Below are 21,773 nucleotides of genomic sequence, written 5' to 3'. Positions count from 1 at the left end.
TAGCGCGCCTCGCCGCCATGGCGAATGCGCTGTCCAGTCATCCGCCGGTAGTGGCCGCGACTTCCCCTCAGGAAGCCAGGTCTCCGCCTCCTTCTCCCATCCCGCCTGCTCTGCGGCGGAGGCGGCGGCGGCGGCAGCGGTTGTTCCTGCCTCTCCGCCACCTCCACCGCGGCTTATCCCCTGGCCGGCGGCGTTGGCGGGGCGGGGGACAATAGTTGTAGACGCCCGCCCCTGCCTCAGAGAAGGTGAGTTCCCGCCCCGGCGGCGGGGGCGGCCCGGTCTTCAGCCCCTCAACTCTTGCGCTACAGGACAGGCCCGCGCGCCCAGCCTGTCGGGTGCACCCCGGGTGTGCAAAATGGCCGACCAGGGCGTGGCCGGAGTCCCGCGCACCCCTCACCGGCCGCCGCACCCGGAAAGGGGCGCCAGGGCTTCCGAGTGGAGTGCAGAGGGAAGGGGCGCTCGGCTCGCGGAGGAAGGCGAGGTTGGAGTGGGAAACTAGGGGAGTCTAGGCTGAAATCTAGACCCGGAGCGTCAGAGAAAGGAAAGGGGGGTTGATGAGGAAACTCGAAAATTGAGGGGAGAGGGATAAGGAGAAAAAAGCCCAAGACGTGGAAGAGAGTAAGCCTCCGTTTGTTGACGTTCAACATCCTGGAAAGTAGAGACTTCGACGTAGGACACAGGGAGAGGTGGATTTCGGCCCCGGAGAGAGCAGGAAGTTGCGGGGCCCTTCGGGGAAGAGAAGAGGGGATGAGGTTTGAGGGGATCACTTTGGATAGTTTCCTAGGCTTTTGAGGATATGACCCTGTAAGACAAGCTTCTAAGGTTTAGAGGCCCATCTTGATAGTGGTCAGGGTGTGTGTGTGTGTGTTCCTCTAATTTAGAGACGGGGATCTCGATGTGTGTGTGTGTGTTCCTCTAATTTAGAGACAGGGGTCTCGCTGTGTGTGAGTGTGTGTGTGTTTAATCCTCCAATTTCGAGACGGATCTCGCTGTGCCCAGGCTGAAGTGCAGTGGCGCGATCATAGCTCACTGCAGCCTCCAACTCCTGGGTTTCAGCGATCCTTCTGCCTCAACCTCCGGAGTAACTGGGACTACAGGCGAGAGCCACCGCGCCCAGCTGAGTTTTAATATGTACCTACCAATGTTAGAGATATACAAAGCTGGACATTAAAGCATTGAAAAAAGATTTTATTTCGAAACTACTGACAGTGTGGGTGGGGGAAATACTGAGGTCCATTCCGATTTTCACAGAGGTGACTCCGAGTTTTAAAGGGAGAAAGAGAGAGTAGGGAGGGGGAAGAGAGGGCTCAAGTAGAGTCAGGGAGATGAAAAATTACAAAGGGCTGGTCAGTATATAATTGCAAGTAGGCCAGCTGTGTCTGCAATCTGGAAATTATCTAAGGTAAAATACTGTCCTCCCGCAGAGACTGGGAGTCAGGCCCCATCCTTCCTGGTTACATTTCAGAGCAATGGCTTCCAGGTCCTTGAGGACACTCCTGAGTTATAAGAGGTACAAACATCTCAAAGGAGCAGAGGAGGATTCGTGGTTGTGAGCCCTTTTTAGTAAATGCTTTTTAAAAGGGAAGTCAGGGAGCTGTTACTAGGTGTTGGCTAGAACAAACAGTAAAATTTTTTTGACAGCCTGGCTTTTCCAACAGGAACTCAAAAGAGTGTTGGATGTGGCCTTAGCCTTCTAGACGCCATGTTAAATTTTAGACAGTTCTCCAGGGGTGTGGAGAGTTTTGTAGTTTTCCAGCACATTTTCCCTAACAGAAAAGGCTATTAATCATCTTAATCTAAGATGGTTGAGTTCTTGCTGTAATAGTTCTATATGTCTACAAAGAGCCTGCTTGAGATAAGGCTTAAAGCAATTTTGGGAATGATTTTAGTTGATAGTGCTTGATTCCGCTGCAGAAGACCTAAGTAAAACATTCAGCCATGTTCAATATCAAAATTTTTAGTCTTTCCTATGCCTTATGTTGCTTTTTGTCTTCAGAGTGAAAGATGATGCGAGCCAGAATATTGTAGAATAATTTTGATTCCTTTTCCCAGAAGAGAAACCCATCACTATAATAACCCCATAAAAATATTAACTTCTTTATCCTTTTTCATGATGTTACATTTTGTGTGTTATCCCATAATATTTTACACAGTTAGCTTTGTGTCAATTGACTTTGGAGAACTGGCAGAGGAGTAAAATACTGCAAATTTCTTTTTTCTTTTTCTTTTTTTTTTTTTTTTAAGATGGGGTTTCACCATGATGGCCAGGCTGGTCTTGAACTCCTGACCTCAGGTGATCCACCCACCTTGGCCTCCCAAAGTGCTGGGATTACAGGCATGAGCCACCGCGGCCAGCCTGCAAATTTCTTAAAACATTTTCGTAAGCACTTTTTCTATTCACTAAAAATGGAAATTAGTCATTGCAACCAAATGATGTTCTATTAAGTTCTCTTATGAAGGCTATTTTGGAAGACTAGATTTAGTGTCTTCAGTCAGCTTGGATATAGTATCATTTTTTTGAGATTTTAAAAGGTAAAATCTCCTGGATTATATTTTGCTTTTACAACAAGTTTCCTGCCTCACTGATAAATAAGCCTGCGCAGTTTAAGGACTACAGTTCAATTTGGCTTCCCTGACCAGACCACAGTAAGATTTGGAAATAGCTTCTCATGGAAAAAGCTTTTTGCCAGATTCAGCATTTGTTTTTGTTTTTGATTTTGCAGTGACTTCAAATGTGTGCCAGAGACTTTAAAAGATGTCAGTTCACACAATACTAGCAGTAACCTTTCTATTCCACTTCAAGGTGGTAAAATGAGAATATTGGAATAGGAGTCTGACTAGTTATAGGTTCTAGTGCTAGTTTCTCCTATAGCTAAATGACCCTGAGTAAGTCTCAGACTTTCTGGTTTTGAGTTTTGTCATCTGTGGGTGGAGGAATTGGACTAGCCCAGTGACTCTCAATTAGGGATGATCGTACTCCCCAGAAGACCTCTGACAATGTGGAGATATTTTAGGTTGTCATCACTGAGCAGAGAGGGACAAGAGCCAATCATAATTCTGAAAGACGCAATCCCGAATTTTTTGTTGAAATTCCTAAAGTCTAAAATCCCCAAAATCACAATCACAGAAGACCAAAATCTTGAAAATAATAGATATGGGGAAAGTTTTTTTTTGTTGTTTTTTTGTTTTTTTTTTTTAATTTAAAATATGTGCCTGGCACGGCGGCTCACACCTGTAATCCTAGCACTTTGGGAGGCTGAGGTGGGTGGATCACCTGAGGTCAGGAGTTCAAGACCAGCCTGGCCATCTTGGTGAAACCCCATCTTTATATATATATATATATATATATATATATATATATATATATATGTTTATTTACATTTTTAAAGGGGAATTTAAGAAACAAATGTGACAACACTTCGTAGGTCATTTTACAGAATAAAAGGCAATAGTAACATTTTTGCAAATAAACATTCAAGTATACTGACAGTCACATGCATATAACAGTTATGAGCAGATGAGCTGTGTTTATAAAGAAGTAGGTCAAAAAGGGAAATGTATAAAAGCATATCACTATGGTTGGTAGTTGTGTGCACCCAGCCTTATAACTGGCCATCTGAAATACTGTGACAAACAACCTAAGTCTTTTGATGAGATAGATCAAAAACTACAAAGGGTCAGTATTCACTTACGCAGTTGCCCAAAGAGCTAAAACTTCAAGAAATTTTTACTTTCAAAAATGCAGATAGGCAAAAGACATCTCTCATCTCTTCATTTATTGAGGAAGTCAGCGTTTTTAGGTACATGCACAGTGCTTACAAAGTCAGTGTTCTGATAATGTACTTTCATGAAGTCAAATTTACAAAAAATGCATAAGAAAAACTAGAATGCTAAAAGTCTGCAGTTTGCCGGGCGCGGTGGCTCACGCCTGTAATCCCAGCACTTTGGGAGGCCGAGGCGGGTGGATCACGAGGTCAAGAGATCGAGGCCATCCTGGTCAACATGGTGAAACCCCGTCTCTACTAAAAATACAAAAAATTAGCTGGGCATGGTGGTGCGTGCCTGTAATCCCAGCTACTCAGGAGGCTGAGGCAGGAGAATTGCCTGAACCCAGGAGGCGGAGGTTGCGGTGAGCCGAGACCGCGCCATTGCACTCCAGCCTGGGTAACATGAGTGAAACTCCGTCTCAAAAAAAAAAAAAAAAGTCTGCAGTTTACACTTCTAGTATTGGAAATGATGCAAAGGTGAAATACATAGCATGGTGAATTATTTTTTCTTAAATCTGACAATTTAAAATAGTGAAAAAAAATTTGCAAATGAGAAAATATATTACAGGAATAGATTATGGGCAGTTGCACAGAGATAGTCCATGAAAGCTGGCCTGACGTGATGCAGCTATCCTGCAATTGGGATTTTAGTCTTTTGGGATTTCAACATTTGGGATTATCATCTAAACCCACAAGGAACATGGTGAGCAAGTGCAGGTACTACCAGCATCTACTTGGTATAGGCCACAAACATCCTAAAATGCACAAGACCGTTCCCACACTCACACAACAATGGATTATCCTACTCAATGCCAGTAATGTCATGTTTGAAGAACCCTGCACTAACCAAACTCGGGTCTTTTACAGCTTTAAAATTATGAACTGATTTAACACATCTGCGTTGGTATTCTTTCCATGGCTTGACGTGGCTGGGTACTAAAATAGTAATTCATAAAGTATATGAAACTTTGGCCTTTAATGGCTGACATTCAAAGAGTAATCTCAGGCAACATTCAGAGTAATATCTGTTGAGCTAAGGTTGAGACTATTCACTAGAATTTGAAAAACAGAATATAATTGTTACCTAAAAAATTACCTATTGTCACTTCTAGTAAATAGCCTTCATTAAAGTTTCAGTTACTGCCGCTTTACAATTGGCAAATATTTGATATGTCACACTATCTGAAACACTACTAGAACTCAATATATTTTTATTTTAGGTATTTATAAAAGTTTTAAATAATTGCCAGGATGGAAAAAAGTTTGCTTGGCACTTAGCTAGAATTTTTTTTAAGACTTTGTTAGCAGATTTCTCCAAAGGTATCAAAGAATTATCATGTTTCCAGCTATTAAAATTCTACCCTCACTTTCAAAATTCTGATAGGACCATTAAAACTGATTTGAAGAGCATCTGCTAATCCATTTTCACCTATACCTATAGCACCCTTCTGAGGAACTCCTCTGTATTGATCTTGATAATGAGCAAATGTCAGTCAAGATTAAAAATTGGCAAAGGTTGGGCATGGTGGTTCATGCCTGTCATCCTATCACTTCGAGAGGTCAAGGCCAGAGGATTGCTTGAGCCCAGGAGTTTGAAACCAGTTTGGGCAAAATAGGCCCTGTCTACAAAAAAATTGTTTTAATTAGCCAGGCATAGCAGCGCATGCTTGTAGTACCAGCTACTTGGGAGCCTGTGGTAGGAGGACTGCTTGAGCTCAGGAGGTTGAGGTTACAGTGAGTTGTGATCACACCACACCAGGCAACAGAGCAAGACCCTGTCTCAAAAATAAAAATAAGTTGGCAGATAAAGAAGATATAGAAGGTATAAGGTTACAAATAGGAAATGGAAAAATTAATCACAAAAACCCAAAGAAGCACCATGTTTCCATAGTTAAATGAAAAGAAATATGCATACTTAGAATTTATAATTGTGGTGTCAAGGTTTTCCAGGACACTTTGTAATTTATTCAGTGAAGTTTCTCAAATATTTTTGACAGTTAAAACAAGTTTCACTAAATAATGATATTCCTGAGTAATCATAGTAAAAACAAAACTGCAACAAACAAAAATTCTTGGTTATCTACCTGTTTTTATTTGTTTTTTGAGATGGAGTCTCTGTTGTTCAGGCTGGAGTGCAGTGGTACAATCTCAGCTCACTGCAACCTCTGCCTCTCTGGTTCAGTGATTCTCTTACCTCAGCCTCCCGGGTAGCTGGAATTACAGGCATGTACCACCAGGCCTGGCTGATTTTTGTGTTTTTAGTAGAGACGGGGTTTTTCACCATGTTGGCCGGGCTGATCTTGGACTCCTGACCTCAAATGATCTACCCATCTCAGTCTCCCAAAGTGCTGGGATTACAAGTTTGAGCCATCGTGCCCAGCTCTACCTGCTTTTCTTTTTTTCTTTTTCTTTTTTTACAAAAGCTCCAGAGAATATACCAAGTAATCTATCTGCTTTTAAGAAAAAAAAAAATTGACTCAGTTTTGGAGTAAAGGACATTTCTGGCTACTTATTGAGTAATTAACTTATTTACACAGCAGTTGCCTAAAAATATTTTCCTGTGTTTCCATGATATTAAGCAGAGACTCAAGTCAAACAACGTAAGAAAATCTAGCTAATAATTTAAGTTTGTTCAGAAAACATTTTTGAGCTCCTGTTATGTGCCAGATACTATACTTGGTACTAAGGGTATACAGATGAATTAGGTCAGCCCTTTTAAAGGGCTCAGTAGTGGTCGGACACAGTGGCTCACGTCTATAATACCAGCACTCTGGGAGGCAAGGTGAGTGGATCCCTTGAGGTCAAGACCTGTCTGGCCAACACGGTGAAACCCCATCTTTACCAAAAATACAAAAAAAAAAAAAAATTAGCTGAGTCTGGTGCCTGTAATCCCAGGTACTCGGAAGGCTGAGGCAGGAGAAGTGGTTGAACCCAGGAGACAGAGGATGCAGTGAGCTGAGATCTCACCATTGCACTCCAGCCTGGACAACAAGAGTGACACTCTGTCTCAAAAAAATAATAATAAATAAAAGGGTCAGTGGTAGTATTTATTAATAAAATTAGGGAGAAAAAGTAATTGGAGAAAATGCAGTTTTAAATATGGATTAGACTCCTAAGATATCAGGAGTAGTTCATTGTTTTGCATAAATGTGTGCTCTGCACATGACATGTTTGCTGCAAGCACACCACAGCACATTATGTTACTGTAAATCTGATGTTGGCAGCGGGGAAGAATGATTAGAGAGGAGTCTGGAGAAACATTAAAGATTATTTGTAAGTTTCAGATTTGTTGCCTTTGTTAGGTGTCAATAAGTGAAAATATTGACTAAGCATGTTAAAATGACCAAGAATTGTTCCTACTATATTCTCTACATATATGTTAGGACATAAGCATTGATCTCATTTTTTGTTTGTTTTTGTTTTTTCTTTGAGACAGGTTCCCACTCTGACAGCCCAGGCTGGAGTGCAGAGCCACAATTTTAGCTCACTGCAGCCTTGACTTCCCCAGACTCAGGTGATTCTCCTACCTCAGCCTCCCAAGGAGGTGGGATACAGGCGCATGCCACCATGCCCAGCTAGGTTTCTTTTGTTTTTTTGTTTTTTTTAAATTTATTTTTAGTAGAGACAGGGTTTCGCCGTGTTCCCTATGCTGGTCTGGAACTCTGAACTCAAACAGTCCACCTACTTCAGCTTCCCAAGGACACGAGCATTGTTAACACTTCCCCTTCTTACAAACCCATTCACATTACCTAACCCATTAGAAGGAATGGTGCACAATTGAAGGCCTTTGATGTAGGATATCTGCTTTGGATCCAAATAAAACTAACTTCACAAGCATGATTCCTGAGCTAGCTAGCCATAGAGTACTTATGATTATTGTCACTCAAAGACTTACTTTAAATAAAAATATAAATTTGATACTAAACATACTCCCAATTAATGATTTTGTTACTTCATTTGTATTTTGTCATTGAGAATATGCCATAATAAACAGTTATTTTTGTAATTAATGTGAAGTAGCTAGAACATGGCAAACTGCAGGTCAGGTATTAATCTCATTTCCTGAAAAAGCAAGGTTAACAGCTAGCATTATAGCAAAGAATATTCATGATGTTGACTGGTATTGGGTTGCATTATTACCCCAATTAAATTCTCTGAAAACACTTTAAATAGGATTTGACCTCTGGAGAAAAAAGGAATCGAATGGCATGTTTTGGCAAAGACAACAGAATCAGTTGCCTAGTCCCCCAAAACTTAGCGTTGTGCTCTGCCTTGTCTTTCCTAAGATTAGGATATTATTAGATTACAGAACTCCTTAAGAGCAGGAATAAAACAAGGATATCCATTCTCATCACTTCTTCAGTATTGTACTAGAGCATCTAGCCAGTACATTCAGGCAAGAAGAAAGGTTTACAGATTGGAAAGAAATAATACTGTCTTTATTTGCAGATTATATGATCATCTATGTAGAAAGCCCTACAGAATTAAGGAAAAGGCAACTAGAGTAGTTAAGTGAGTTAAGCAGGGGAGTAAAATACAAGTTCCATGTATAAAATCAATAGTATTTCTAAATGCTAACAAAAAGCTGTTAGAAATTGAGATTAAAAAAAAAAAATAAGGCTGGGCATAGTGGCTCACACCTGTAATTCTAGCACATTGGGAGGCCAAGGCAGGCAGTTCACCTGAGGTCAGAAGTTCAAGACCACCCTGGCCAACATGGTGAAACTCTGCTTCTACTAAAATACAAAAATTAGCCAGGCATGATGGTGAGTGCCTGTAATCCCAAGTACTCAGGAGGCTGAGATGGGAGAATTGCTTGAACCCGGGAGACAGTGATTGCAGTGAGCTGAGATGGTGCCACTACCCAGCCTGGGTGGCTGAGCGAGACTCTGTCTCAAAAAATAATAATAATACTATTTACTGTTATATCAAAAAACAAAACTGCATTCATAGGCCTTCACATAAAAAATAAGATAGTTTTGGATAACTTTAATAAAATACACTGAGGTTGGGTGCGGTGGCTGACACCTGTAATCCCAGCACTTTGGAAGGCCGAGGCAGGTAGTTCCCTTGAGATCAGGAGTTCGAGACCAGCATGACCAACACAGTGAAGCCCGTCTCTACTAAAAATACAAAATTAGTCAGGCGAGGTAGTGCATGCGTGTAATTCCAGCTACTCGGGAGGCTATAGCAGGAGAATCACTTGAACCCAGGAGGTGGAGGTTACAGTGAGCCGAGATTACGCCACTGCACCCCAGCCTGGGCAAAAAGAGTGAAACTCCATCTCAAAAAAATAATAAATAATAAAATACACTGAAAATGAAATAACATTGCTGAGAGAAACAAGGTGAAAATAATGGAGAGATACCAAATGTCTCAATGTATCTTAGTGAGTTAGATTGAAAAGTATAGAACCATGTTATTAGTTTGGTGTATTTATTAGATGGGAAGGAGAAATAAGCTACTGACACCTAAAATATAACCAAATTAATATCCCAATTTTGCTCATAAAACTTTTTTCCTCAAAGATTAAAGATATTTAATAAATATTTAAAAGCCTATTATACTACCCAGGCATGGTGGCTCACACCTGTAATCTTAGCACTTTGGGAGACCAAGGGAGGAAGATCACTTGAGGCTAGGAGATCAAGACCAGCCTGGGCAATAAAACGAGATCCCCGTTTCTACAAAATATTACTTAAAATTAGCTGGGTGTGCTAGCACATGCCTGTAGTCCTAGCTATTCTAGTGGCTGAGGTGAGAGGATCACTTGAGCCAGGGAGTTCAAGCCTGGAGTGAGCTGTGATCACACCTCCATACTCCAGCCTCGGGGGACTGTGTCTCCTTAAAGAAAGAGAGAGGTGGGACAGGGATGGGGAGAGAAAGAAAGAAGAAAGAAAGAAACTTCATTTAGGAATAGTAGCCTAAACCCATAACAAGTCAGTCAACATCCATATCCCATGAGAGAAGATAGCCAATATTGGGGGGAGAGACGATCTAGGATTTTAACAATTGTAAAGGTCATTAGAAAGCAGTAATATGATGACTATTGGGCCGGGCGCGGTGGCTCACGCCTGTAATCCCAGCACTTTGGGAGGCCGAGGTGGGTGGATCATGAGGTCAAGAGATCGAGACCATCCTGGTCAACATGGTGAAACCCCGTCTCTACTGAAAAACTACAAAAAATTAGCTGGGCATGGTGGCGCGTGCCTGTAATCCCAGCTACTCAGGAGGCTGAGGCAGGAGAATTGCCTGAACCCAGGAGGCGGAGGTTGCAGTGAGCCGAGATCGTGCCATTGCACTCCAACCTGGGTAACATGAGCGAAACTCCGTCTCAAAAAAATAAATAAATAAATAAAATAAAAAATAACTAGTGCTAAAATAAAATGGTAAGGATGAAAATAATGTCCAGGTCAGAGGAAGAGAGAATTTCACTGTACTCCACAACAATCACAGTCTATGTTCTTCAAAATGTATAATGCTGCAACCTTTGTATTAGTGAATACACAGTAATCACTGCAAGTAAAAGAGAGGTGATGTCAAAATTTTCTGAGGAAATATTTCTACAAACACCTAGAGTTCACTACCAAGCTTTCTTTCATCTAGTAGTTCCTGTTAACCGTCATGTGTACTGAAGTTTGATACATGTTCAATTAGTTCAGGGGCCCAATTGTTTTAATTTGTAAGGAATTTCAAGGTACATAAAACATCTACAAGTTGTTTAAACCCAGCTTCACATAGAGGAATTAAACACATAGAAGAATGGAACAGGAAAGGAGAGATGTGAAACTATAAATTTGATAGAATCCAGGTTTGTTCCAAAATCAAATTCATTTGTCTTTTTGAATGCTTAATGCTTATTCATTCCACTCCCTACTTCCCTCCTTCTGGGGGATAACAACAACAGTAACAACTCTTCCTCTTCCTTAATCTCTCTGTTAAAGATAACTTTACCCAGGATCAAAGCCTTAGAATTGTCTCTGCCCCCACCCTTCCTTCTATCTGCTCTTTTCCCAGCTATCACAAATTTGATTCCACCTTTAGAATATCTCATATTTTCCCCTTTCTTTTTGTTAGCTCTGCCACTCTTGGTGCAGCCCAATAATCGCGCTTGCCTGTAACAGCTTCCTAACAATATCCCCATTTTGAGTTTCTTTTCCTTCCCTTATTGACTGCAGAATTAAATCCAAATGTCCCAATAAGTCCTATTATGATTTAGCATCATTCCACCGTTAGCACTGTCTTTCACTACTTTTATGCATATTTTGTTTTATCCAAAGCAGAAATGCCTTTTCTAATGCCCTCTCCTCCAGAATACCTTTCTTCACTCATTTTTTTTCTCTAAATTTTACCCATCTCTTTAAGGCCCCATTCAAAATCCATTCTTCGCCACAAACCCCTCAGCAAGAACACACATCTTCTTAGGTCTTACAGCTCTTTACAGATTTTTGTTTTGCATCATAGTTTTTTTGCATCTCATTTTTTACAAAATTGTGAAGTCCTCGAGATTAACAATTGTCTTATTCACTTATTCCCAATGTGTGGACAGCTAAGTGTACATAAGGGAAAGGGTTGAGATAAACCAAAGTTTAATAATAGCTGGCTTTACTAAATAGCACATGTGGCAACATATTTTAATTTCCTTAAATTCCAGTATCCTAATCTTGATGAGAAATACTTGCAGAAGTAAAAAAAACAAATAATAACGTATTGTTTGGTGTACAGTGGGCATTTGATAAAGTTCATCTCTTTTTTTCTTTTTTTTTTTTTGAGACAGAATTTCGCTCTTGTTACCCAGGCTGAAGTGCAATGGCACGATCTCGGCTCACCGCAACCTCCGCCTCCTGGGTTCAGGCAATTCTCCTGCCTCAGCCTCCTGAGCAGCTGGGATTACAGGCACATGCCACCATGCCCAGCTAATTTTTTGTATTTTTAGTAGAGACGGGGTTTCACCATATTGACCAGGATGGTCTCGATCTCTTGACCTCGTGATCCACCCGCCTCAGCCTCCCAAAGTGCTGGGATTACAGGCGTGAGCCGCCGTGCCCGGCTCATCTCTTTTTTTCTATCCTTTCCCGCAGTACTCACCACAGAGTACCTCGAAGACAAACTCAATAAGTAGTGATAAAATTTAATAAAGTCCAAAAGCAAGGATAACTTGAACTAAATAATGTTATAGAAGTTGAAAAATGAAAGAGTAGCCTTGAAATTATTATAAAGCTAGAACAGACATGACTCAGGAGAAAAATGGCTGAGATTTTGAGCTTGATAATATTTTGCTGTTTAACAGAGGTAAAAAATAAGAGCTTAGCTGGCAAAGGAGTTAAAGGTAACCCCAAGTTTCTTATGTCAGCTTCCAACATTGCCTTTTAGAAATGGGAAGCCTGGTTGATATTAAGGGTTAAACCAGGAAGGAAATCATTGTTCTATTTTAAGATGTCTTGAGCTTAAATAATTAGTCGTCAGTAAACTTTCCATGTATATTGATTTGGATGTCACCGAAAAGTAGTATTTACCTGTTCTTATTAAAGATTTATTTTTGTAGAGACGGAGGTCTCACTGTGTTGCCCAGGCTGGTGTCAAACTCCTGGCCTCAAGCGATCGTCCCAATTCAGCCTCCCAAAGTGTTGGTACTACAGGCACGAAGCACCACACCAAACCAAGGTTTTTAATAAAAAAGTCACCATCACATCACCACGTCAGTTTTCGTTCATTAACTCTGAATCAAGAGAAGTTCTGAAAACCTTTGTATTAACCTTTTTACCTTGCTGACCTTAGAGTCAAATGTAATTAAGTCCTATATTTTAAAACAACTCAGAAATAATTGAGATATACATAATAGAGATTTTTTTTTTTTTTTTTTTTTTTTTTTTTTTTTTTTTTTTTTTTTTTTGAGACAGTCTCACTCTGTTGCCCAGGCTGGAATACAGTGTTCCATCTTGGCTCAGTGTAACTTCCACCTCCCATATTCAAAAGATTCTCGTGGCTGGGCACGGTGGCTCAAGCCTGTAATCCCAGCACTGTGGGAGGCCGAGGCGGGTGGATCACGAGGTCAGGAGATCGAGACCATCCTGGTCAACATGGTGAAACCCCGTCTTTACTAAAAATACAAAAAATTAGCTGGGCATGGTGGTACATGCCTGTAATCCCAGCGACTCAGGAGGCTGAGGCAGGAGAATTGCCTGAACCCGGGAGGCGGAAGTTGCGGTGAGCCGAGATCGTGCCATTGCACTCCAGCCTGGGTAACGAGCGAAACTCCATCTCAAAAAAAAAAAAAAAAAAGGAGATTCTCATACTTCAGCTTCCCGAGTAGCTGGGATTACAGGCATGTGCCAACACACTTGGCTAATTTTTTGTATTTTTAGTAGAGATGGGGTTTCACCATGTTGGCCGGGCTGGTCTCAAATATCTGGGCTTAAGTGATCTGCCCACCTCTGCTTCCCAAAGTACTGGGATTACAGGCATGAGCCATCATGCCCAGCCTGAGATGCATTTTTAATACTCTTCAAGTCCTTTCTAAAAGGTTTCTGATTTATAATTATCTTGAGCACATAATATTTTTAAGCAAATCTTTTTAATCCATACACTGGCATTAATATTAAGCTTAGTTTGAAGATACCCTGTGTAACTTAAATGTTTATGGAGTTTTTAAGTATAAAGTCATACATGTTTTTTGCAAAAATTATAGAGATGTACAAAGAGCAATATGTTAAATATTTGCCCCTACTCATTTTCTGACCCAATTTCCCATTTCTCAAACTCCATTAAGTTTAGCATATTCTATTCAGATTTTTTTCCTATGGATACTGAGCTAACACACAAGATCAGACTGTCAAATCAGACTCATCAAGGATACAGGCAGTATCCTTGAAATAATTAGTAAACTTGATGAGTCTGATTTGACAGTCAGGACTCATCAAGTTTACTAATTATACTGCCTGTATCCTTGAAATAATTAGTAAACTTGATGAGTCTGATTTGACAGTCAGGAGACTCAAATGAAGCAGAGTGTCTAATGCATGAAAGATGGCTCCTCAGACCATGTGATATGATTAGGCTTTGTGTCCCCGCCCAAATTACATCATGAATTGCAATCACTATAATCCCCACATATCAAGGACAGACCAGGTGAAGGTAATGGGTGGTTTTCCCCATGCTGTTCTCAGGATAGTGAGTTTTCATGAGATCTGATGGTTTTATAAGGGGCTCTTCCCACTTTGCTTAGCACTTCTCCTTTCTACCACCTTGAAAAGAAGGTGCCTTGCTTCCCCTTCACCTTCCACCTGTAAGTTTCCTGAGGCCTCCCCAGCCATGTAAAACTGTGAGTCAATTTATTCCTTTATAAATTACCGAGTCTTAGGTATGTCTTTGTAACAGTTTGAGAACAGACTAATACTCCCACTTTGGACAAGTATCTTTGGCCCAGAATAAATAGATAAGGTTTCTAAGTAAGAGTCACAAGATCACCTCACACAGTGGGAATGTTTAAACTGTGGCTCATCTCTGTATTATACCCTAGAGAGTTGTGTAGCTTATGTGGCATTCTTCAGAGAGAGATGCCTCAGAGATTCTGGGTTTATTTACTACAGGTAATCTTTAGCCAGGGACATCTTGCTAAGGGCACTTTAGGGGTAAGATCTTGTCCTCCTAGCAGATATCATTAGGCTCTTTTTTTTTTCTTTAAAAGTGACAGCATATTTATATTTCTTGATAAATTTCTTTCTTTTTTTTTTTAAATTGTGCTTTAGGTTCTGGGGTACATGTGCAGATCATTCAGGATTGTTGCATAGGTACGTATGTGGCAATGTGGTTTGCTGCCTCCATCCCCCCGTCACCTATATCTGGCATTTCTCCCCATGTTATCCCTCCCCAACCTCCCCACCCCCCCCCCTCCCCCCCCAACAGACCCCAGTGTGTGATGCTCCCCTCCCTGTGTCCATGTGTTCTCATTGTTCAACACCTGCCATCATTAGGCTCTTGAGGTCTGGATGTCACCATCTTCTTTCTCCCTCTTCCCCAGGAAAGGAAGATTGGAGGCCAAATGCATTAACTCCTCCTACAGTAAATAAATAAATATATATATATATATATATATATATATATATATATATAAGTTGGGGCTTTATATGTTGGGTTGTTTATACTAAAATTGGATTTTATGATTGAACAATTGATTGATAGAGTTCTACATATTGTTTTTCCCCTTAATATATCATGGGCATTTCTCCATGACATTACATATGATTCTAACTCATCCATTTAAACTGCTGCGTAGAAAGTACAATTTTGATGTTACATGATTGGCACCCAATGTATAAACTGGTAAACTTCTGTAAAATAAATTTTAACTTTTAGGAACTTTAGATTGAAACATAGACCCCATGTAAATGTAATAATTTTCTCATAGATTATTTATTAAGTGAGAAACACTTATAGCAAAAGTTGTAGAAGCTAATATATGAATATGACTGTAGCTTTGAAGGACTTTTCTAAACCCTATTTAGTAAAATTTGTGTGGTTGTATTTGTACCAAACATGGAAGAAGGTTGCCTACCATAGGTAAAGATACTCGTGGGCCGGGCTCAGTGGCTCATGCCTGTAATCCCAGAACTTTGGGAGGCCAAGGCAGGTGGATCACCTGAGCTCAGGAGTTTGAGACCAGCATGGGCAACATGGCAAAACTCTGTCTCTACAAAAAATACAAAAATTAGTGGGTCTCAGTGGCATGCACCTGTATTCCCAGCTTCTCAGGAAGCTGAGGCAGGAGAATCACTTGAGGCCGGGGGAGGGGATGTGAGTGGAGGTTGCAGTGAGCTGAGATGGCGCTTCAGCCTGGTTAACAGAGCTAGACCCTGTTTAGATGATTTGTGGTTCCTCCATGTGATTCTTAGATGACACTGGTAATGTATCTAGAATCGTTGGCTAATTTAAAATAGACTGCATTTTTTGAAATTGTTAGCGTTAAACATAAAATGCCACGACTGGATTTCTTAGCTTTCAGTACTGGTGCCCCAGTAACTTTTTCTTCAGAATGGTATTTTGTAGACTAAATAAAAATATGTTAACATATTAAATATTAGAGTCTTGATAAATATTTTCAAATGAAAATTTTCATTCTAATGAACAAAAATTTATTACTCTATCCTTGCAAGCACTCGGAAAATTAAGATTTGAAACGGTATATGAAATACAGTAGTTGAAGATTGAAAATATTACCTTAACTATTTAATATAATCTTCTGTCTTACCTCTCTTTTATTGATAGATACCACATTGAGTGAACAAAGACTGGACTTTTACAGATACCTTTTATAAAAGATGTCTGTGGAGTAGTGTTACAGTTCAGATAACAAAGGATTTTGCATTATGAGGTCGGTTGAAAATAGAAGGAATATGTCCAAATGTCACTTTTTAAATGTAGTGGGTAAACTTCATATATGTCATCTTATTTAATCACTACAAGAAAAGTATGTTGGGAACCAGCCCAACCCCGTACGTGGGTGCCCTTAGTCCCGGCGGTGACAAGGGATTGAGAAAAGGAAATGAAGACAGAAACACCAATTAAATTTACAGCATGGGTCCAGGGGACCAATGCAGGCATAGGAACCATGTTGGCCCCAGCTCTAGGCTCCAAACACTTTTATTATGTGCATAATCTCATTGATCTTATGGGCATGGAAGGGGAGGATAAAGAAGTAAGTAAGATAGCCTGTGAAGAGCACTTGAGACTCTTCTAAGACATACTAAACTAGTACTCTGAGTTTATCACCGATGTTATCAGGGTGCGGCTACATCAGAAGTATGTCAGATGAGGAGCCACAGGGTCTGACCACACCCAATGCATAGCATTGAGAACATAGAGCAATTAAAATCACTCCATATGAGGTGTTCCGTGATCTCTGCCCTGCATGGCTTTTCTCCTTGCCCGACCCTCCCAGATCTTGTAAGCAGAGGTCGCCTCCCTCCTCAGAGACCTTTGCATAGGCCCTCTTTACGAGGCCTTCATGCAGTCTCCATGTTAAGAAGGCATTAGTGAGACCAAAGCAGTATTACCTGCTCTGCAACCACCCAGAGGTGTTCCCAGGTGGTATTGCGCTCTCCGGTGGTCTTTACCTTAGGCCTCCTGTTGCTGCTTGATTTCTCTCTTTTTTTTTAAGACGGGGTTTCACCGTGTTGGTCAGGCTGGTCTTGAACTCCCTACCTCGGGTGATCCTCCTGCCATGGCCTCCAAAGTGCTTGGATTACAGGCATGAGCCACTGTGCCTGGCCTGCCGCTTGATTTCTAATTAACTGCACCAATAATATAGTTTAGTTCAGTGTATAAACTTCAGTGTACTCTGAGCCAAACAAGCTTATAATTATTTAAGCTTGTTGGCCAGGCTGGGCTCGAACTCCTGACCTCAAGTGATCCACCTGCCTCAGCCTCCCAAAGTGCCAGGATTACGGGGTGGAATTTTCAGATTGGTCTATGTTGATGTAATTATAAACTTTGAATTATTTAATCTTTGTGACAAGATTGTGTTTGGTTTCAGATGAATGAGAGTGGAGAATTGAACAAAAATTGATTTTTAATTTCTGAATCATGGTTTTTTAGCTCACCAGTTACTGTATAGTCTCACTATTTGAAAGTTCATGCTACAAAACTGGGTGAATATGATCAGATTTCTCCACCAAGTTCTCAGCCTGATAAGGGTAAGTTAGGTTCCATATACCTCTTTATTCATCTCTGTGCTATCTGTGGTCCTTTGGAACTGGCTTCATTCGTATAGTATGATGTCTTCAAGCTTCATTCATGTTATACTATATGTCAGCACTTCATTCCTTTTTACTGCTGAATAATATTTTATTATATGAATATATCACATTTTGTTTTATCTATCAGTTCATGGGCATTGGGTTGGTTATTTCTATTTTTTAGCTGTAATGAGTAATGCTGCTGTGAACATTTGTGTGCAAATTCTTGCATGGACTTAGGTTTTCATTCTTTTGGCTATATATGGGTAGAATTGCTGGGTGGAATTGATGAAATTGCTGCTAAGCTATTTTCCAAAGTAGGTGCACCATTTTACATTTCCACAAACAATGAATGAAGCTTCCAATTTTTCCACATTCTTGCTAACACTTAACTATTATCCTTTTTTGACTATAGCCCTCCTAGTAGATGTGAAGTAAAATCTTTTTACCAAAAGTTTCAAATATACTCAAAAATAGAGAAAATTGCATAATGACCCTTCATGTGTTCATCATCCAGTTTCAACAATTATCAACATCTTTTTAATCTTATAAGTGACTTCTTTTTGTTGTTGTTGTTGAGACGGAGTCTTCCTCTGTCACCCAGGCTGGAGTGCAATGGTTCGATCTCGGCTCACTGCAACCTCTGCCTCCCGGGTTCAGGCGATTCTCCTGCCTCAGCCTCCCAAGTAGCTGGGACTACAGGTGTTTGCCACCATGCCCAGCTAATTTTTTGTATTTTTAGTGGAGATGGGGTTTCACCGTGTTGGCCAGGCTGGTCTTAAACTCCTGAACTCATAGCCATGAAATGATCACCACAATTAAGAGAATGAACATATCCATTACCACCCCCCTAAGAAAATGCCCCTTTAGAATGCTTTCTTCCCACCTCTCCCCAGGCAACTACTGTTATTATACTTTCCATTTTCTAGATTTTTATGTAAATGGAATCATATCGTATGTACTATTTTGTCAAGCTTCCGTTACTTTTTAATTATTGATTTATTTATTTTTAGAAATGGGTTGTTGCTGTGTTAGCCAGATTGATCTTGAACTGGGCTCAAGCAGTTCTGCCACTTCAGCCTCCCAAAGTGCTGGGATTACAGACATGAGCCACTATGCCCAGTGTATCACTATTTTGAATAGTAAAAAAGAATTATAATTATTTTCATTATTTTGAGATTCACTCATGTCATGTGTATCGATTTGGTTTATTCCTTTTTTTCACTGATAGTATTTCATTGTATCGTTATTCCACTGTTTGATTTAATCCATTCACCTGTTGATTGACATTTGAGTTTCTTTTCTTTCTGAGGCTATCACAAATAAAGCTACTATGAACATTCATGTGCAAGTCTTTGTATAGACACACAGTCGTGTCACTTAATGACTAGTTTACATTCTGAGAAATGTGTCATTAAGTGATTTTGTTATTGTGCAAACATCATAGAGTGTACTTACACAAACCAGATGGTATAACTTACTACACAAGTTGATACAGATGGTATAGCCTATTGCTCCTAGGCTACAATCTGTACAGCATGTTACTATACTGAATACTCTAGGCAGTTATAACAAATAGTAACTGTTTGTGTATCTAAACAGGAAAGAAACAGTAAAAATATAGTATGATAGAAAAAATAGTACACCTGTATGGAGCATTTACCATTAATGGAAGAGCTTGCTGGACTGCAAGTTGCTCTGAGTCAGTGAGTGGTGAGTTAATGAGAAGGCCTAAGATACTACTGTATGCTGCTGTAGACTATAAGTACTGTACACTTAACCTACACTAAATTTATTTATTTATATTGAGACAGAGTATCTCTGTGTTGCCCAGGCTACAGTGCAGTGGTGCAATCTCAGCTCACTGCAACTTCTGCCCCCCAGGTTCAAGCAATTCTTCTGCCTCAGCTTCCCAAGTAGCTGGGATTACAGGCACCCACCACCATACTCAGCTAATTTTTATATTATTACTAGAGACGGGGTTTCACCATGTTGGCCAGGCTGGTCCTCAACTCCTTACCTCAGGTGATTCGCCTACTTCAGCCTCCCAAAGTATTGGGATTACAGGCATGAGCCACCATACCCGGCCCACTAAATTTATTTTTAAAATATTTTTATTGTTTTAGTAATAAATTAACCCAGCTTACTATGGTTTTTTTACTTTATAAACTTTAAAACTTTTTTTAACTTTATGACTCTTTTGTAATAACAGTTAGGTTAAAACATGTTGTCTAGCTGCACAAAAATTCTTTAATTTCTAGGCCGGGCGAGGTGGCTCACACTTGTGATCCCAGCACTTTGGGAGGCCGAGGCGGGTGGATCACGAGGTCAAGAGATCGAGACCATCATGGCCAACATGGTGAAACCCTGTCCCTACTAAAAACACAAAAAATTAGCCAGGCGTGGTGGTGCCTGCCTGTAGTCCCAGCTACTCGGGAGGCTGAAGCAGGAGAATTGCTTGAAACCGGAAAACGGAAGTTGCAGTGAGCCAGGATCCCACTGCACTCCAGCCTGGCAATAGAGGGAGACTGTCTCAAAAAAAGAAAAATACCTTAATTTCTTTATATCTTTATCCTTTTTCCTATTTTATTCTTAGTTTTTTTCTATTTTTTATTTTTTTGTTTTTTTGTTGTTGTTGTTTTTATTTTTTTGAGATGGAGTCTCACTCTGTTGCCCAGGCTGGGGTGCAGTGGCACAATCTTGGCTCACTGCAACCTCTACCTCCCAGGTTCAGGCGATTCTCCTGTCTCAGCCTCCCAAGCAGCTGAGATTACAGGCATGTGCCACCATGCCCAGCTAATTTTTGTGTTTTTAGTAGAGACACGGTTTCACTATGTTGGCCAGGCTGGTCTCAAACTCCTGATCTCAAGTGATCCGCCTGCCTCAGCCTCCCAAAGTGCTAGGATTACAGGCAAGAGCCACCCCACCTGGCCCTATTTTTTTTTAACTTATTCAATTTTTGTATGAAAAGCTAAGACACAAACACACACGTTAGCCTAAGCCTACACAGGGGTCAGGATCATCATTGTCTTCCACCTCCACATCTTGTCCCACTGGAAGGTCTTCAGGGACAGTAACATGCATGGAGCTATCATCTCCTATGGTGGCATCTTCTGGAATACCTCCTGACCTACCTGAGGCTGTTTTACAGTTAACTTTGTTTTTTTTTTAATAAGGAGAAAGTATAAAATAAAATGAAAAATATAGTAAATAAACCATAAACTAGTAATACAGTTTTGTTTTTTTGTTGTTGTTGTTTGTTTTTTTTTTGAGATGGAGTTTCATTCATATTACCCAAGCTGGAGTGCAATGGCGCGATCTCGGCTCATCGCAACCTCCGCCTCCTGGGTTCAGGCAATTCTCCTGCCTCAGCCTCCTGAGTAGCTGGGATTACAGGCACGCATCACCATGCCCAGCTAATTTTTTGTATTTTTAATAGAGACGGAGTTTCACCATGTTGACCAGGATGGTGTCGATCTCTTGACCTCGTGATCCACCCGCCTCAGCCTCCCAAAGTGCTGGGATTACAGGCTTGAGCCACCGCGCCCGGCCAGTGATACAGTTATTATCAAATCTTATGTACTGTACATAGTATATGCTATACTTTTATATGGCAGTATAGTATATTTGTTTATGCCGGCATGACTACAAACACATGAATAATGCATTGTGCTATGACATACTATGAATTTTTCAGCTCCACTATAATTTTATAGGACCACCATCATATATTCAGTCCATTGTTGACCAAGACATTGTTATGCAGTACATGACTGTATCTCCTTTTCCTTTAAGTAAATACCTAGAAGTAGAATAACTGCACCGTATGGTAAATACATGTTGTTTAACTTCTTTTTTTTTTTAACCCCACCCCTCATGTTTAACTTCTTAAGAAACTGCCAAACTGTTTTTCAAGTGGTTGTACCATTTTACATTCCTATCAGCAATGTATGAAAGTTCCAGCTGTTCCACATCCTTTATCAGCACTGGTATTGTCAGTCTTTCATTTAGTCATTCTAGTAAGTGCATAGTGATATCTCATTGTGGTTTTAATTCACATTTACTTGCTGATTAATGATTTTAAACATTTTTCCATGTGCTTATTGGTCATTTGCATATATTCTTTTCTGAAGTATAGGTTAAAATTGTTTGCCCATATTTAAGCAAGTATTTGTTACATTGGTCAGGATTTTTATACTATTTACATTGAACAGAACTATATTTTCTAACTTGTCAAGTTAGGCTTCATTTACATTTTCTTTTTAACCTCAAA

The 21,773-nt window shown here is 40.3% G+C and overlaps 1 protein-coding gene across 5 annotated transcripts in view; it reads left to right on the top strand.

Moving 5' to 3' along the window:
• KRCC1 (lysine rich coiled-coil 1) overlaps positions 1-21,773 on the top strand; it is a 25,256-nt gene continuing 3,483 nt past the window's right edge. Inside the window, exons 1-4 of one of the 5 annotated variants that reach the window (XM_017536656.2) lie at positions 1-245; positions 14,516-14,557; positions 16,032-16,137; positions 17,361-17,458. Coding sequence is in view for 2 of the 5 variants with exons in the window: in XM_037741377.1 (XP_037597305.1) it covers positions 16,133-16,137 (5 nt within the window). In the remaining 3 variants the exon portion in view is untranslated. Of the gene's footprint in view, positions 246-14,515; positions 14,558-14,787; positions 14,829-16,031; positions 16,138-17,298; positions 17,459-21,773 lie in introns of all 5 variants that reach the window. The other 4 variants (XM_017536653.2, XM_037741377.1, XM_017536659.2 and 1 more) reach the window with 4 other exon arrangements.

This window comes from Cebus imitator, unplaced genomic scaffold, assembly GCF_001604975.1.
Source record: "Cebus imitator isolate Cc_AM_T3 unplaced genomic scaffold, Cebus_imitator-1.0 Scaffold99, whole genome shotgun sequence".
NCBI classification, from domain to species: domain Eukaryota; kingdom Metazoa; phylum Chordata; class Mammalia; order Primates; family Cebidae; genus Cebus; species Cebus imitator.
Note: the sequence above shows the minus strand (reverse complement) of the source record. Positions and strands in the feature narration are given on the sequence as shown.